This window comes from Solanum pennellii, chromosome 8 (assembly GCF_001406875.1).
Source record: "Solanum pennellii chromosome 8, SPENNV200".
NCBI lineage: Eukaryota > Viridiplantae > Streptophyta > Magnoliopsida > Solanales > Solanaceae > Solanum > Solanum pennellii.
Genome location: NC_028644.1, coordinates 6,891,482 through 6,910,598, shown reverse-complemented (window position 1 = coordinate 6,910,598; position 19,117 = coordinate 6,891,482). Strand labels below are relative to the sequence as shown.

The window sequence follows — 19,117 nt, the reverse complement described above, 5'->3', positions numbered from 1 at the left end:
GTGATGATGAGATCATCGACATATATAAGAACGGCTACAAAGGAACCTCTAGGATGGGACAATGTAAACAATGAATAGTCTGCATTTGAAGATCGGTAATCAATAGAAAGTAAAAAAGTATTGAACTTATTACACAAATTTTGAGATGCTTGACGAAGACCATACAATGATTTTTGTAATCGACACACTCTTTTTTCCCCCTGTTTGGCATAGCCTTGTGGAATCTGCATGTAAACTTCTTCGATACAAGTCTCCATGTAGAAAAGCATTTTTGACGTCTGAAGTTCCCTATTTTGAACCACAACAACTTCTAACAGACAACGAACAGTGAAAAGTTTTGCAACAGGTGCAAATGTTTCATGAAAATAAACCCCTTCAATCTCAGTGTATCCTTTCGCTACAGCGCTCCTTGTAGCGTTCAATACTGCCATAATATTTGCACTTGAATTTATAGACCCATTTCGAATCTATGGCCCATTTACCTGGAGGTAAAATTTGTAAAGTCGAAGAATGGTTGGCTTTCAAAGCTGAAATTTCCTTTGTCATAGCTTCTTTACAATGTGCGTACTTAACTGCTTGGTTAAAGGATTTTGTCTCACCAACAGATAAGATGGCCACAAAAAAAGAATTGTCACTAGATTATAGTTTAGAATATGAAATAGAGTGAGATAGGATGTACCATTGAGTCGACTGATGGAGTGTTAGAGAGCGGCTGATCATTTAACTGAGCAAAAGAAGGGGGCAAAACATAATCATACCCTGACAGGTTACGCGACACTTGGCGTGAGCATTTACCAAATGAATGGACATAGACTCAATGATATTAGATGCAGTAGAATGATTGATAGCAGAATAATCATGAGAAGAAGATGTATAAGGTCTTGGTGAAGTTACTGGTAGGGGAGAAGTTCTTGTGGGTACAACTTCTGAATTCTCCATGACTGTACAATTCTCACTTGTGTCACAATGTCTTATGAAATTTGTTTCTTGTCCAGATGGCCCATCAATATAATCAGTTGACTTAAGTTAATACGCGACACCCCCTCTTCTTGAGAGCCTTCAAAAGTTTAAATGTCTTCAAAAAATTGTGCATCATGTGAGACATAAATCCTTTTATCTTTGAGATCATAAATTCTATATCCCTTGTGACCACTGGGATATCCAACAAAAATGCCACGTTTTTCTCATGGAGAAAATTTATCTCGAGGCTTTCTATTCAGATGTCCATAGCAAAGACATCCAAAATTTCTCAAATAATCATATGTGGGAACTTTACCAAGTAGTTTCTCATATGGGTTTGCATCTTGAAGACTAGAAAGAGGCATTCAGTTAATTAAATATGCCGCAGTAAGGACACATTCTCCCCAAAACTTGATAGGAAGGTGCAATTGAAATTGCAATGCATGAGCCATATTAAGTAGATGTCTCTTTTTTCTCTCAACTACTCCATTTTGTTGTGGAGTATCTGTACAACTACTTTGACGCTCCATGCCATAATCAAAATAATGTGACACTAAATCCTCATGATTAAAATCTATCCAGTTTCCTGTTCGTAGGATTTTGACAAACAAGTTAAATTGCGTGTTTACCCAATTAAAAAATCGCAACAGACAATATTTAGTTTCTGATTTATTCTTCATGAAAAAAACCCAGTAGCTCGACTAAAATTATCAACTATGGTAAGGAAATAATGAGACCTAGAAAGAGATTGTGCCTTGTATGGTCTCCAAATGTCACAATGTATTAAATCAAAAACATGTTCTGTCTTATTCATACTAGAAAGAAAAGATAATCGTGTTTGATTTGCCTTACAACAAGCATCACAAAACATAGTCTTGTTTTCATCAAAACTAATAGGGGAAATGCACAAGTACCCCCTCAACATATGCCCGAAATCCCAGAGACTCACTTATACTATAATAAGATCCTATTACCCTCCTGAACTTATTTTATAAGTAATTTTATACCCCTTTTCGGCCTACGTGGCACTATCTTAAAAAAAAAGTCAACCAGCGTTGGGCCCACAAGATAGTGCCATGTAGGTAGAAAAGGGGTAGAAAATTATTAATAAAATAAGTTCAGGGGGTAATAGGACCTTAGTATAGTATAAGTGTGTCTCTGAGATTTTGGGCATCGGTTGAGGGGGTACTTGTGCATTATCCCAAACTAGTAGATAAACTAGGAACTAGAGAAATATGATTGATTGGTAAATGCCCCAATCGTTGATGCCATAAACTTGCACTAACAGACTTCTTCACCATCAATGCTTGGCCCCCTTTCATCGACTCGAAGTAATAAAGACCATTTCGCTCTCTACCCACTCCAATCAGTGTCCTCCAAGGTAAGTCCTGAATCACAAAAGAGTCCGGATAAAAGGTTACTGGACACTGTTATTCATTTGTCAATTCGCTAACTGACAATAAATTAAAGCAAAAATCAGGAACTCCTAGAACATTTTCAAGAATTAATCTTTTTCTAATGGCCAGTTGGCCCAAGGCATGAACTTTCACCATATCACCATTGGGGATTTGCACTGGTGGTAAAGTTGTGCGAACTTTCTTATTTGACAGAGAATTCATATCACGAGTTATATGGTTCGTATCACCCGTATCAACTATCCACTCCTTTTTTGTCATACCTGAAAAATTAGAGGTTGTCATACTTGCTGACGAGTTGTCTGTAGATGCTCCATTGTTGCCCAACAATAACATTATTCGTTGATGTTGAGCATATGTCAAACCTGGAAAAGGTGACATAGCCTCTTCAATAGTTGCAGCAAGATCCATACCAGCAAGACTCGTACCTGCGAGTGCGTTTGGTTCCTTTTGATTTTTTCTGATGCCCACAAAACTGCATTTGATCACGAAACTACATTTGGTCATTATTGGTTTGCTTGTTGTTTTTCTTGCCAGGTTTACGCCAATCTGGAGGATACCCAATTACTCTATAGCAATAATCTTTGGTGTGATTAGTTCTCCCACAATGTGTGCAAGGTGGAAATTGATGTCGAACCCCATTCTCAATTTTTCTTTGTCGTGATTCACCCCCTTTTGTCAGCAAGGACGTTGCTTCAATTGTGGATATGCGATTTACAGCAATAGATCTCTACTTTTCTTCTTGTGCCGTGATAGTATAGTCTCTTCCTAAGTTTTGCAATGGGTCGACACATACTATTTGAGAACGTACAGTTGAATATGTGTCGTCAAGTCCCATTAGAAAATCAAAACCTATTCCTCATCCTACATGGATTGCATCTTCTTTGCTGCACCACAAATACATCCACATGTGCAAGACGAAGTTGGCATGAGACCTTGCAACTCACACCAAACAGACTTAAGTTTACCGTGATAGGATGAAATATAAGCTTTCTCTTGTTGTAATAGAGTGATGGCACGCTTCAATTCATAAACTCTTGGTACAATTCCTTGGGTAAACCGTTCTTCCAGATCTATCAAAATTTTTCTAGCAGTTTCAACGTGTGCGGCACTACCCTGCAATTCCTTGGCAATTGCATTTCTAAGCCATGAAAGTACAAAGGCATTGTATTGTATCAATGATTGTAAATCCTGAGAGGTTTCATTCGGTCTCCCAATGGTTCCATTAACAAGTCCAGCCTTGTTTTAAGAGTGAAGTGCGTTCAAAATTTTTTGTTTCCAAGTGATATAGTGTTCTCCATTTTCAATAATAGGATTGGTAACAAAAATCAAACCTGTGTCGTCTGATGGATGCAAAGAAAAGAGAGAAGTGTCTGCAACATTTGGTTAAGGCAAACTCCACTCACCAAGAAGTAAAACTCACTTCTTGTTTACAAAAACTATCAACTTTTCTTAACTCTAACCACCCAAGAAGTCAAACCCACTTCTTGTTTACAATTCTCGCAACCTCTCTCTCAATTTTACCCCAAGAAGTCAAACCCACTTCTTGTTACAATTCTCTCAAGACTCTACCCCCAAGAAGTCAAACCCACTTTTTGTTACACAATCTATGAATTATTATAACTCAATAATAAACCTAGAAAAAATCAACAAAGACTAATAACCCTGGACTTCAATTGATCAGACTTAAAGATTCAATAGTTTAAAGTTGAAAAAACTTGTGAACCTGGTCCTTACGTTGTTGTGGCGAAGCTCTGCATTTTTCTCTAATAACTAGTGCTATCAAGATTTAATTTCGTAAATATGCAATAACTATCTTTCTGGCTTTGCTGGAAAAATTCTCTCGATTTGTGTTATTAAAAAGACACTTTTTTCCTTCAACTTCATGAACTGTTTATAGAGTATGATTCTCCTTCATAAACCTCTACAAGGAAGGGATTACAAATCCTTTTCCTTTTTGAACTTGTCTGTGTTTACTTCTTTCCTAATTTTACTTGAATTGTAACTGCTTTATTTCTTTCCTTGTTTGACTTGAATTGCTACTTTTTTATTTCTTTCCATATTTGAATCCTTCTTTTTCTTCTTTGTTTCTGCATTTTTCTTCATTGCCGCAATCCCCCATAATTGAACAGGTCATTTGTAGTCACGTCTAAACCTGGTTCACCTGATAGAATACACATACGACAACAATTAGTGAATCATGCCTTCACTTTATCAATTATCATAACTACTTTACATGTTCTCCTAATTCCCAACATTTCACCCCCTTTTGATGATGATAAACAATGTTTTATCACACATCAAGAACTAGAAAACGTCAAGACTCTTTGTCAATAATCAAAACTACAAACATCATGTTCTCTCATTCCCCGGCAATTTCCCCTTTTTTGATAATGACAAATTATGCATAATATGTCCCTAACCCACATCAACAACTTCCCCCTTTTGGCATCATGGAAAACCAATAACCAAAGAACTCGAATAACATTCAATGAGTGCAATATTATTTTTAACTCATGGCCTCTTGGGAAACACTTTCAAGTACACTTTTGCTAGCAATGTTAACATAAGGATATTAGTTATCTTTAAACTCATACCAATCAAGATCTTCAATAAGAAACATGATAACAAATATGTACCAGTTTAAGCCCTTAGAGCCCTAAATCAAAAGCATATGATATCATAAACATGAGACAAACATAATCACATCAAAGAGTCTAATAATATTGAGATTGGGACGAAGATTACGAAAGTGAGGAGGAAAAGAATATGTACTACCATCAATATTTTTTTTCAGTGTGTCCATTGTGCACCAACTCCTTCGTTCTGATCAGTTATCTTAGAATGTGAAATTTCGTCAAGAGAAACATGAGGTCCATCATCAATTAAGTATAATCATATTGAAGAAGACCAGGTTAGTATTCTCAAGAATTAGGACCAATAACAAATGAGCTTTGGAGCTCTCCTTTTTTTTTTTTTTGAACTTTTTCATTTTTTTTAGTTCTTCTCCATAGCATTTTCACTACTCGATGGCCTTTTTTTCTAAATAGCCTTTTTCTTCACGACATTTTCAAGGATTATCATCAATAAGTAAGAGATTCACCACATTTTGGTGCAATAGAGATGAACTTATCAATAATGAAGGCAAGCACTGATAATAGTTTATTCCTATGAGAATTGTTCCCCTCAAAGATAGGCTGGTTATACACTTGGAGTGGATGGAATACTAATTTGGAGTTTGTTAACCTGGTTCACAAGTGAGAGGTAAAGCAAGGTTCCCCCTGAATTAAAGCATGAGTTCCTTAAAGACTAAGTTTTTCGTTATTAGTGTGGTTTTGGATTGAATGATACTTATGTCAAAGAGGGTCCTTGGTGATTTTTAAAATATTTGGATTTTGAGATCCACCAGGTTCACTAGTGCTTATGTTTGACCCTAACTAAAAAAATTCATGCATTAAAAAAGAATGGTACATACCAGAGTATTATAGAGAAATTAGTTCCCCTTTTTGTGTTCCTCCATTATTTACTTAATGGTGTTACCAAAAGAGTAGGGATAATATCCGCAGACCTTCTAAACATTGTTTAATATGTGCATGGAGTGTGTACCTGTTACAGTACGAGACTAAGTTAGCAGATATTCATTGTATAATTACTCAAACATAAGATTATTCGTTTACTAGCCAATTATTAAAGGAAATCATGATAATTCATCAGCTTATTATGATAAGCCCGGGCTTTGGCTGATTTTTCTAAATTTCATCATATTCAAGAACTTTATGAGTATATCTGCATCATCATACTCTCCCATACCAAAGGAAGCTCAAGCTGAGTAACAGAGAACCAACCCGTATCAATTTTCAATAATCTCCAATGAATAACAATGACCACGTTCACACAACAAAGTTCCCCCTGATGATGTGCCAGTCTAACTGTCCTGATTGCTCTATTGTTCCCCCTATCTCCAAGATCATAGGTTAGTACATTAACTCATGTTGCAAGTGCATCAATGATTGTAATATGTGAACCAGGTTCATTTGCAATGTTCTTGCATCATTGAATATGTTTATATCATTTCACTTTCTTCAACTTTTTTTTAACTTTCCTCTTCCATTTTTCTCATCCTTTTCAAGGACTACACTGCTGCCTTGAAAATCAAAGAGCAAGAGGAAAATTTCTACCATTTTTAGCACCTATTTGGATCATGCACTATTTATGTATCAGGTTGACCTTTTCCCTCTCACCTTCACGTGAAACACTAGTCCAAGATTAGTCTTGAGAACCCAAATTAGTTTGGATCCCTTTATGTGAGTAAAAGGATGAATACGGTTTCTTCTTAGACAAAAAGGCAAATAAGAAACATTTTATTTGGAGTATTTTTATTTGGAACCGGTTTTTAACCCTTTCAACCTTTTCCTTTTTGGTGAACTTAATATTTTTCTTAAAAGCCACAAATAGAGCTTTACATTTATTATTTAAATGACCTGAGTTTTCACAATGAGTGCATAAACTTTTAGACATGTGAATAGTGTGTGCTACAAGATTATTTTGTTTTTTAAAACATATCCCACTTTGATTAGTGGTTTGCTTTTCTTGAATCTGAGTTAAAATTTCAGATGACCTGGTCAATCTAAGATTTCGTTCCAGATCAAGTTTAGTATGATCAAGATTTTCTTGTAGTAGTTTATTTCTTTCAATTAAGGCCTTGCAATTTATAGTTAACAATTTTATTTTTTCTTCTAGAGTTAATTTAAGTTGACTAGAAGTTTGGCCTTGTGACTTAAATCTTAGGTATAAATTTTTTCTTATAATTTATTTTGAAGACATTGATTGTATATCTCAAGATTGTTATTTTCTTCTCTTAAAGATGCATAGTTTTCCATCATTGATTCTCTATCAGAATTGATCGATTGATATGCATCTATAAGAGTACTCAATAAGGACTCTAGTTCTTTTTTAGAATATGATTCATTATTTACTTTAAGGTGATGAAATCTTACCTTGCTTTGTTTGTCGTCTTCTTCATCATCTTCAGAATCTGTTTCAGCAATGAGTGCAAGAAAATCATATTATTTGTTTGTTCTAGTACAAGTAGTGATTGATTTTTGAACCCTTCATCCTCAGATTCTTTTTTTGATGAGTCCTCCATAGTGGCATAGGCCCTCTTCATTGAGGGATAAACTTCTTGATTGGTCAGTCGTTTGTTTATGGGCATGTACTTATCATTTGTGATTTCCTTTTCTTTCTCCAAACTATTGTCTCTAGTGCTTTTAATAGACAAAAGTTGATAAAGTGATCTGGATTTCCACACTTGTGACATACTTGATCTATTGAATTTTCAATTATTTTTTCAGAGTTCCTTCTTTGGAACGCTTATCCCCCTTTTTTTATTCTTGAGAACCTTTTGGTCATTAGCTCAATGCGTTCATCCTCAAAATCTATTGGTGTTGTGCCTATAAAAACCAGATTCTTCTCCTATCTTTTGCATCTAAGTTCCTTTTCTTATTTTTTCTTGAGTTCTTAGGTCATGAGATCTCAAATGAGTTCACCCATAGCTAACTTATCTAGATCACGTGCTTCAATAATGACTTCTACTTTGCTTTCCCAAGACCCTGGAAGAACACTCAAAAGTTTTCTGACTTCCTTCCCATTAGGAATTATTTCTCCTAGTTAGTAGATTTCATTAATGATAGCAGTGAACTTCGTGTAAATCTCTTTGATTGTTTCACCTTCTGCCATTCGAAACAGTTCGTATTGTTTGTTCAAATTATCTATTTTAGACTTCTTTATCTGAGTTGTTCCTTTATGCACAGTTTGCAGAGTTCCCCATATTGTTTTTGCATCTTGACATGATGAGATTCGATTGTATTCATCAGGACCTATTTTGCATATAAAGATCTTTTTTGCTTTACCATTGTTTAAAATTGCAAGTTTATCCGGAACATTCTATTCTCTCGTATCCTTTGGTACTTTTGTGGTTCCATCAGTTCCGTTCTTCATGGATATGATTGGACCATCCAACACGACTCCCCATAGGACTGGATTTTCTCCTAATAAGTGATCCATCATGCGGTTTTTCCATCATCCATAGTACTTCCCATTAAACAACAGTGGTCGAATTTGAGAAGCTCCTTCATGTGGTGTAGGTGGTGCAACCATTGATCCTTTTTAAGATGTTAGTCTTTTAATGAAAAGACCTGCTCTGATACCAATTGAAGAAACCTTACCGTGACACAAGAACCAGGTTCTTGTACTTTTGTCGCAACACAATAAAACAAAGATTTTCTCGATGAAACCTTTCTAACTCAAGGAAGGGAAAAACCACACTTAAGTTTTATATTAATTAAAAATTTACAACTCAGTTAATCAATGAATTTGAATTTTAACTTCTATCTTTTTCGATTAACTATGATAGAAAAACTCTCCACTCACCAAGAAGTCAAACTCGCTTCTTGTTTACAAAAACTATCAACTTTTCTTAACTCTAACCACCAAAGAAGTCAAACCCACTTCTTGTTTACATTTGTCACAACCTCTCTCTCAATTTTACCCCAAGAAGTCAAACTCACTTCTTGTTACAATTCTCTCAAGACTCTACCCCCAAGAAGCCAAACCCACTTCTTGTGACACAATATAGGAATTATTACAACTCTATAATAAAACTAGAACAAATCAACGAATACTAATAACCCTAGACTTTAGTTTATCAAACTTCAAGAGTCAATAGTTTAGAATGGAAAAGAACTTGTGAACTTGGTCCTTACGTTGTTGTGACGAAACTCTGCGTTTTTTCTCCATTAACTACTTCTCTCAAGATGATAAATTTCGTGAATACACAATAGCTATCGTTCTGGATTTGCTAGAAAAATTCTCTCGATTTCTGCTATTGCAAAGAAACTTCTTTCCTTCAACTTCTTGAACCTTTCACAGAGTTTGATTTGCCTTCATCAACTTCTACAAGGAAAGGAATTACAAATCATTTTCCTTTTTGAACTTGTCTATATTTACTTATTTCCTTATTTTACTTGCATTGTAACTTTTTTGTTTCTTTCCTTATTTGACTTGAATTGCTACTTCTTTTTTTCTTTCTTCTTTATTTCTTTCCATATTTGTTTCCTTCTTTTTTTTTCTGCATTTTTTCTTTGTTGCCGCAATCCCTCATAATTGTACACGTTGTCTACAGTCACGTTTGAGAACCTGGTTCACCTGATACAGTACACATACGACAACAAGTAGTTAACCATGTATTCACTGTATCGATCATCAAAACTACTTTATATGTAGTCTGCATCTTCTTCCCAAATCCCCTTCAAGATCAATATTACAAAGACGCAAATCAAGCGATACAAGGTATGGACAGCCCTCCAAAATGGCTTGAAGTCCAACATTTGTCAAGGGATTCAAAATTAGTGAAAGATTCAGCAATTCAGGCATACTTGTAGCAATAGATAACCTTTGACCATCATCTGGAGATAGTGAATCTCCTAACAAAGTACATAAACCGGCGTTCAATGTAACTGATTTAAGTAGAGAGCAATCACGACCAACACTTTCTATATTCTCTTTAGTAATTAAGGTCAAGTGAGTGTGCAACTCCTCCAGCAATGGGAAGTTCTTGGATGTTGCAGTCAAACCTCCAACAATGTTACCACACTCGACGAGTCGAAGATGTCTGAGATGACTTGATCTGTTGGAAAGATTTAACATATTTATTACATTATGAGAACTCCTACTTCAGGGGTCAACAACTAAAAGAAATGAGCAATTACATCAATACCACAAGGAAAGAACAAACATTTCACCTCCAAGAGTTGTTAAACCACAAATATAACAAGGGCCCAGATTTAAGATATTTACTAGAAAACATTGGGCATCCTAATGCATAAAGCATTTCTCATTAGCAAGTTTTTAAAAAGGCTCACACATGACACACCCCTAGGGATGTGATCTAGACAGCTGAACCAAGTTCAACAAAAAGTAAGATAAGTAATTTTGATATAGACAAAAGACTAGCACACATATTTCCTCGTACGAAGACTTTGAGCAAGCCTTTGTGAACTTCCATCATTTTGCTTTACTACTTGAAATTTCCCTTAAGAATTTGATTTTTATAGACAACGCAAAAAAAAGGGAACTAAAGAAGTCAAGAGTCATCAAAACTCTTCAAATTCAAGTAGGCTCATTTCTCATAAACATCATCAGGTGTGGTGTCATTAATTTACCTTTTATTATTCCTACCATTTATTTACATTTTTTACTATACAATATATTTATTCCTTTAATTTATACTTTTTCTGTTAAATTATACTTTTCATGATTTCACTTGTAACGTCCATTAAGAAAAAAAATATTGATATAGATATTTTACCACACTATATCTACTAATTAATCTTTATAGTGTAACATAGAGACATACAAAAATGTTGGACATAATAAACATGACAATAATCATGAATTTTTCCCTTTTATGGGGATTAAGGTGAAAAGGTTAGCTTTTAAACTTTGCTTCTCTGTCCAATTTAATGGAAAACTGTTAGAAAATGTGAATGCACATTCTGTTGTGAAGGAATGTAGTCAAGGAATGTAGCTTAGTTTTTTTGTCACCTCTACTGAAATGAATAACAAGGGGAAAGGGAGGATGTAAAACGCATAAATAAAATGTCTAGTGACTGAAAGAGACGATAACCACCGAGAAGAGCATTCTAACCCTCAATATGACCCAAAAAGTTTGACAAGATCTTTAGAGGTAAATGGAGGATGTAACACAAATTTTCATGAATACTGAACTTTTATGTTTTTATTTGACGAATTGGATAGGTACTCTGTCTACTAATATTTTTTAATAATAAAAATCAACCTTGCCTGTACAACATGGAAAAAGTATGAGCTTGCAACAATAATAAAACCATTATTGTACTCATATTCAGTGTAATTCAATGTAAATGACTGAACGAGAGGGCAGGATTATGATTTGTATTTGGAAAGACCCCATGATGTGTAGGAATGATTCCGAATAGCTAAACTTTAGAAAAGTAACGAACTTAGAGTCTTGGAACAAGTCCGGGACACGAAGCTGCTCCATTATTCATGAAATTTTCATTTTGAGAAATTGGAGTCTGGGGGCTCTTTGCGATGCAGAGCTGATTTTTCTTCACCGGGGGAACAAGTCTGCGGCGCGGACTTGTGTAACGAAACCTTTCCGACTTTTTCCTTCTTCATTTTCCAACCCCAATTCGCCTGAACTCGAATATTTTCCTCAAATTCTGTTTAGATCGTAATAATATGCATTAGTACTCACGAATCTAACTTAAAACAACTCTAAAACTCAACTCAAAGATCTCAAAAACTCCACAATTCAATCGAATTCAAGGAAGAACATTCAATTTCAAGAGTTCATGTCAAGAACATCAACTTTCAAAAATTTTAAGGACGAATTGCTTTGAACCAGAGTTTTAAAAAATATTTTTGGGGGCGTGTCTCAGGGCGAGGCGTACCAAGCGTAAATGAAAGACGTAGATCCATAAGGATTAAGTCCTAAAATTTAAGGAGTAAGTCCCAAACATAGAATGTCCTGGGCATAAAAATGTGCGTCGGAGCATTTTTAATTTATTTTTTAAAACTTTTTCTTGCTTTAAATCATATTTTTACTATTGGTGTGATAATATTTGTCAAATAGTAATTATTATAATTTTTTTCTTCATTATTGACTATTAATACTTATCTCGAATAAAAATCATAAATCATTGAATGGTATTGTTTTAATTATTTTATTTGTAATAAAACTATAAAATTTAATATATATGACTACGCGACATAGATCCATGGGACTTACGCCCCGTGTCTTGGGGCTTACGTCTCACCCTATATTGTATAAAACGCCCGCCCCACGCCCCCATCTTTTAAAATACGCGCTGAACTAAACATGTTTGGCGCATGGGTGAATGAACCCAACATTATGAGAGACTCACATGCCTGGAAGGATCAAAATCTTGAAGAAATCCGCAATCCAAACCGATCTTTCTTGGAAATTCTTGCTTTTCATCTTCTCCTTTTTCTTGCGTTCTATCTCTAGGAGCCCTAACTCTATTTTGTTAAACGCGTAAATTGAACTAACTCAATTTTGACCCCAATTAACTTACTAAAAATGACATTAATTAATTGGGTAAGGAAACTTAACATTTTAACTTCCGGATTGAACATTTTCTTAATCCAACAGCCCAACTTCCAAAGGACATAACTCACTCATCCGAACTCAAAATTTTGCAAACTCGGCGGCTTTGGAAAAATTGTTCCAAGGGCTTTCCAACCATATCTAGAAGTACACCTAAATCATCCTGAGCTAGAAGTTATGTCCATTTGAAATTGATCAAAAACTCACTTTTAACTTATCAAATTTCTAGGTTTTCAATTGATTTCAAAAAAAAAAACTATTTTCAATTTCTAAATTTTCTTATAGCTTTCTTTTAGTTATGAGATGTTACAATGGGTTCACGTGAACCAACGAAACCCCCTTCGGATACACCTATGGGCCTAATGGAGGTATGTGTAAGTAATAACATCTTTTGGGCCTAATGAACCATACATGTGTTACCTACATGAGATGGCCCATTAATTAATTTAACCCTATGCCCTAATATAGTCTATATAAACACTATTATGGGTGTTGGAAAACATACTTTAAACACCCTAGTGAACGGCTAGGTTTAGGGAGTTGATAGTTGATGATAATTAAGTGGTGGAACTAGGGCATCCATCCCCCATGTGGGAGTTTCTAGTTTAGTAATTTGAGTTGTGGTTACTGCAGATGATGTGCTTCCGAAAGGAGAAAACTTGTAAGTCTCTGATCTAGCAAAGTATCATAGTATGTTTTCTATTCATAATGGTATCAGAGTTGGTATTTAATTTTGATTTATCTACTAAATTCCCACCTGATGTTAAGTAATAATATTACACCTTATCAATATAGGAATGATATCCAAACATATGCCTCAAATTTAATTTGTTTCTTCCCATCTTGTTGTCATATTATTCTTAGAATCATGTTCTTTGAGCTAAGGGTCAATCAAAAAACAACATGTATACCCCAGAAAGATTAGGTAAGATATCTAAATATACTATAACAAATAAAGGTTTTGCAACAATAGTATAATTGATGCTATATTATATTTAGTGGTAATAATAATAAATATGGTATTTATAACCAACACTCTACATAAATGTTGCTAGAAACTTTAACTACTCTTAATGTAATAACATTAACTCAATTGCCGCTACAAGAAAAATCTTTCGCGCTATATTTCTCTTTTGTTGTAGTGATATTCTCCCCTCTCTAAATCTGACTTGTGAAATCAGACTTATTATTGTTAAATTATAGGTTTTTGAATGACTGGGAAGTAGAGAGAGTGGCCAAATTTCTAGAGCAATTAGTAAAATTCCATGGCATCATCAATGCTCCCGATTCATTGAGATGGAAACATAGTAAATATAGGGCTTTCCCAGTTAGTAGAGCATACAAATTGGAAAATCCACAGCAATGCAACTCTAATCAGAGTTTGTGGAGAAAGGTATAGAGAACCATAGCACTAACTAAGATAAAATGCTTTACATAGTTGTTTGCTAGAAGGGCTTGCCTGACACATGAAGTGCTGAGAAGAAAAGGAAAGATTATAGTATCTTGGTGTTCATTATGCGGGAACGCAGCAGAGATCAACCAACCTCTCTTCTTGCATTGCAACTTTACAACACAAATTAGGGCCATATTCCTTAGTCTCACAAATTGGATCTTAAAAACTCTTGCTTGTTGTGGTCTAAATAAGCACGTGAATGTGTTCCAATATCCAAATCTAAACATTTTTTATTTTGCACATAGTGATGAGTTTACTAATCAACTGATCCAATTAAGCTTAATCATTTTGAAATAAATTTAATATGTACATGTTTTATTATAGTTCCCTTTTTTAGAAAAAGTAGAATCTACTAAGTTAAATGATGAAATTTATAGGAAAGAACATGAGGATTTAAGGATTCATAATTATTATGTCTATTTTAATGAAATTAATCTTTTATTATTATCTTAGTTCAGGTAATTTACATAGATTGTTTCTTTGCATATTAGAAAATGGTGTAGAAGTTAATGTTTTATATGTCATAAGTCGATTAATGTTTAGTAATCCATGTAAATGCAAAGGAATATCATGGCGGGAGGAGACCAACTCAGCAATCTTCCGGATTCAATCCTACTTCACATCCTATCTATGTTGCCAAACAATAAAGAAGTTGTGAGAACCAGTGTATTATCTGAAAGATGGCGATTTCTTTGGAAATCGATTCCAATATCACTCAATTTCAACTTTCCGAATAGTGAAAATGAAAATGATACTCCTGATTATCTAGTTTCTATCCATAGAGAACTTTATTATTGGAGGTCTTGCGAGAAAATTCAAAAGCTCAACGTGTGGGGCCTTAAGTATGTGCAGCGTTTTACTAAAGATGTTAATTTGTGGGTACATTTTGCAACTAAACTTGCTAATGTCGAAGATTTTGGACATAAATTTATTACAGATAACCAAAGGTATGAGTTTCCTCAATTTGCATATAAAAATGCATGGTTGAGGAGTTTGGTTTTAGTTCACTGCCAATTGAACCCTTTTGGGATCCTGGTGCATCGAGGTATATTCATACTTTTCATTGTCTGAAACTCTGATTCTTTTTAGGGACTCTTTACTTACTATAGGATCATATTTCCTTGTTTTAACATATTTTGGTTTGACTATTTCCGTTGTAAGCGCTTGTCCATCTTGGAGTTGAAAGGGTGGGAGTTTCCACCATTAAGCCGGAAATTCTTAGAACTAGATGCGGAATTTAATCAGTTAGACTTTCATGGAATTTGCTGCTTTCTACAGAGCTCACTGGATCTTGAGACATTGGTCATTTATTGGTACGATGTTGAATTGGGAGTAAGTTTCTTTTAGACCTTTATGCTTTTTAAACAACTATTCATCATTAATATAATAGGTACTTGTATTGAAAAGTCATCATCTTTTTATTTTATCCTTGATTAATATAGTGGATTCTTTCCTACAGTACTTGCTGTCATGGTACACAAATTGGGACGAAGAGACGAGGAGGCTTGAGCCACATAATTTTAATGGCTCATTTCCATATCTGAAGACCATCAAGATCCTTAGTTTTAATGGATGTGTTCTGCCATTGATAAAATATTTGCTCAAGCATGCAGTTGTGCTAGAAAAGTTTGACATTGTTGCTGCAGTTCAAAGGAATGATATGTCTCCGGATAATGTTACAGTGGCACGGGAGGTCCTAAGCTATCCAAGATCCTCTCCACATGCTTCAGTTTTATTCTCTAATAGATAACTTTGGTCCCCTATTACTTGGCATTTATAACTTTATGTTTGTAACTGTCTGGTTTGCAGTGAAGAACTCTGTTATAATATGGAATCAGCTGATTAAACTTGATTGATGCACAATCAGATTTACAGGAATCTTTTAAGTAGCATAAAAATGTCAGTATATGTTTTCAAAATTCCCCTAAATTGTTCAACTTTTACTTCAAATCACTATTTATTTTCAAAAATCTTATTTCCTCTCACACTCGAAAGAAGAGTTCTATACATCAAACAAAACAAAAAATCCCTCACAAATATTCCGGTCTACTTGTGCCATATGCTCGTCTCAACTATTTTATGGCGACGAGGCACCAAAAAATAAATTAAGAGCATAAATTATGTACAAATCACTCAAATGCTACAGGAAGGGGATTATTTTGGCCATTCTGATTTCAATTTGTGTACAACATTAGTCACTTCACCTGTTACTGCTCCTAAAGGATGATAGGGCGATCAATAACCTGCAAACTACTAAAATGCAACGAATGCGACAACACAATCCGCATCTGTATATCATCACCAAAAGACGAATAATTACAAATTTGAACATCAAATTCATAACCATAAGCGGAACATCAGTCATTTTATGACTCTTTCACTAGCGAATTATTAAAGAAAATCATGATAATTCATCAGCTTATTTCGATAAGCCCAGGCTTTGGATGATTTTTCTCAAGTTTTTCATATTCAAGACCTTCATGAGTATGTGTGAATCAGCATACTCTCCCAGATCAAAGGAAACTCAAGCTGAGTAACAGAGAACCAACCACTGTCAATTTTCAACAACCTCCAATGAATAACAAGGACCCGGTTCACACAACTAATCTCCCCCTGATGGTGCACCACTCTAAGAGTCCTGATTGCTCTATTATTCTCCCTATCTCCAAGACCATAGGTTAGTACATTAACTCATGTTGCAGGTGCATCAATGATTGTTATATCTGAACCAGGTACATTTTCAATGTTCCCTAAATTTGCATCATCGAATATGTTTGATATCATTTCACTTTCTTCAACTCTTTTTTTATTCTTGTCTCTTTAATTTTTCTCATCCTTCTCAAAGACTACACTGACGCCTTGAAATCAATGAGCAAGAGGAAATTTTATACCATTTTTATCACCTATTTGAATCATGTACTATTCATGTACCAGGTTGACCTTTTTCCCTCTCACCTTCACCTTAAATACTAGTGAAAGATTAGTTTTCAGAACCCAAATTAGCTTGGGCTCCTTTATGTGAGTAAAAATATGAATACGATTTCTTCTAACCCATTAAGACAAATAAGAAAACCTATTATTTGGAATCGATTCTTAACCGTTTCAACCTTCTCCTTTTTGATGAACTTAATATTTTTCTGAAAAGCCTCAAATAGAGTTTTACATTGATTATTTAAATGACCTGAATTTTCACAATGAGTGCATAAACTTTTAGACATGTGAATAGTGTGTGGTACAAGATTATTTTGTTTTTTAAAACTTATCCCACTTCGATTGTGGTTTGCCTTTCTTGAATCTGAGTTAAAATTTCAGGAACCTAGTCAATATAAGATTTTGTTCCACGTTAAGTTTGTTATGATCATGATTTCTCAATTTATGGTTGAAACTTTTATTTTTTCTTCGAGAGCTAATTGAAGTTCACTAGAAGAGTTTTTGCCCTTGTGACTTAATTCAGAGGTCTGAATTTTTTCTTTTAATTTACTTTGAGACATTGATTGTGTTTCTCAAGATTTTCATTTTCATCTCTTAAAGATGCATAGTTTTCCATCATTGGTTCTCTTTCAGAATTGATTGACTGATATGAATTTATAAGAGTACTCAATAAGGACTCAAGTTCTTTTTTAGAATATGATTCAATATTTACTCTAATGTGATGAAAACTTACCTAGCTTTGTTTGTCATTTTCAGAATCTATTTCAGCAATGAGTGCAAGAAAATCATATTTAGTTGTTTGTTCTATTACAATAGTGATTAATTTTCGAACCCTTCATCCTCAGATTCTTGTTCCGATAAGTCTTCCATAGCGGTAAAGGCCCTTTTTATTGAGAGACCAGCTTCTTGATTGGTTATTTGTTTGATTGTGGGAATGCACTTATCATTCTTGATTTCCTTTTCTTTCTCCGAACTATTCCTCCTTTTCTCGAGAGCTTTTAATGGACAAAACTTGATAAAGTTATCCAGACATCCACACTTGTGACATACTTGATCTATTGGATTTTCAGTGTTTTTCTGACATTTCCTTCCTTTGAACACTTGTCCCTTTTTTTAATTCTAGAGAACCTTTTGTGCATTAGCGCAATATTTTTCATCCTCAAAATCTATTGGGGTTGTGCATGTAAGAACCCGATTCTTCTCCTTTCTTTTGCATCCGATTTCCTTTTCTTATTTTTTCTTGAGTTGTAGGTCATAAGATTTCAAATGAGTTCATCCATAACTAACTTATCTAGATCACGTGCTTCAGTAATGGCTTGAACTATTTGACTAGGCTTACATATGATCATTCGATAATATTTGTATTTTTGGTACATAATTGGAAAAAATATTTTATCCTGAGGCAAAGCGTTTCTCCGAAATCTTAAAGTCCTATATTTTTTAAAATTTTTATTTTTCTTATACAAAAATTATGAGTCATACATAAATTTTAAGTATGAGAAAGAAGTCTAAGAAAATATCCCTCAAAATTGTTGGTAAGATGTAATACAAAAATTTAAATTCTAAGAAAACATAAAGAACAACATATGAAGTTAAAAAGATATCAAAAAATGTTGAACGACAACACTCTCAGTAATGTGGAACATCACGTCCATTCAATATCATAATTAATTAAATTCAAATGGACGATGTTGGATTTCTTTTGTAGGAACCTCAATCAATCTCTTTTTTATTATTATATGGCATATCAAGTATATGCTGATAATGACCCTTAAGTTGTTATTATCCTAAGTGTTTTTTGTCATTGTCTCAAAATAGTCACTACTATTTTTAAGGTTTCATATCACAGGCCCCAGCTTATTTGGATAACAGCATAGTTATTGTTATAGTATGCAGTTACAAAAAGTTAATGCAATTATCAACCAAGAAGTAGGTGGCATCTGAATGTTCACAACCGGATATACGAAACCAAAATTTTGACACAAAAAAATATTAAAATCTCAAAACATAATTTATGAGCAGTTGAACATACAAATGTAAAAAAAAATAATAAAAACAACCTTACTTTCCTAACAATCAAGAAGGCAAAGTCATGTGCTTAATATATTTTTCAAAAAGATAGTCTTTCGGGTTGTATCCAAGATTATTGTTCACAATTTTAATTCAAAGAAGCCAGAATGAGTTATTACA

General features: G+C 34.2%; 2 protein-coding genes across 2 annotated transcripts; one reads left to right on the top strand and one right to left on the bottom strand.

The window, feature by feature from the left end:
* Positions 1 to 9,641: 9,641 nt before the first annotated feature.
* On the bottom strand, positions 9,642 to 10,079 carry LOC107027462 (putative F-box/LRR-repeat protein 23). Its single transcript, XM_027919068.1, has one exon. It carries the CDS (start codon positions 10,077 to 10,079, stop codon positions 9,642 to 9,644), a length of 438 nt encoding a protein of 145 aa, XP_027774869.1.
* Positions 10,080 to 14,566: 4,487 nt separating this feature from the next.
* On the top strand, positions 14,567 to 15,746 carry LOC107027461 (F-box/FBD/LRR-repeat protein At2g04230-like). The gene is made up of 3 exons (XM_015228625.1): positions 14,567 to 14,943; positions 15,106 to 15,328; positions 15,456 to 15,746. The coding sequence occupies exons 1-3, from the start codon at positions 14,567 to 14,569 to the stop codon at positions 15,744 to 15,746; spliced, it is 891 nt and encodes a 296-aa protein (XP_015084111.1).
* Positions 15,747 to 19,117: the final 3,371 nt, after the last annotated feature.

Coding starts and splice junctions, on each gene's coding strand:
- LOC107027462 (XM_027919068.1), bottom strand. CDS start 10,079: ATGTTAAATCTTTCCAACAGATCAAGTCATCTCAGACATCTTCGACTC.
- LOC107027461 (XM_015228625.1), top strand. CDS start 14,567: ATGGCGGGAGGAGACCAACTCAGCAATCTTCCGGATTCAATCCTACTT. Junction 14,944..15,105: donor TTTATTACAGATAACCAAAG/GTATGAGTTTCC, acceptor TACTTACTATAG/GATCATATTTCCTTGTTTTA. Junction 15,329..15,455: donor GGTACGATGTTGAATTGGGA/GTAAGTTTCTTT, acceptor TCTTTCCTACAG/TACTTGCTGTCATGGTACAC.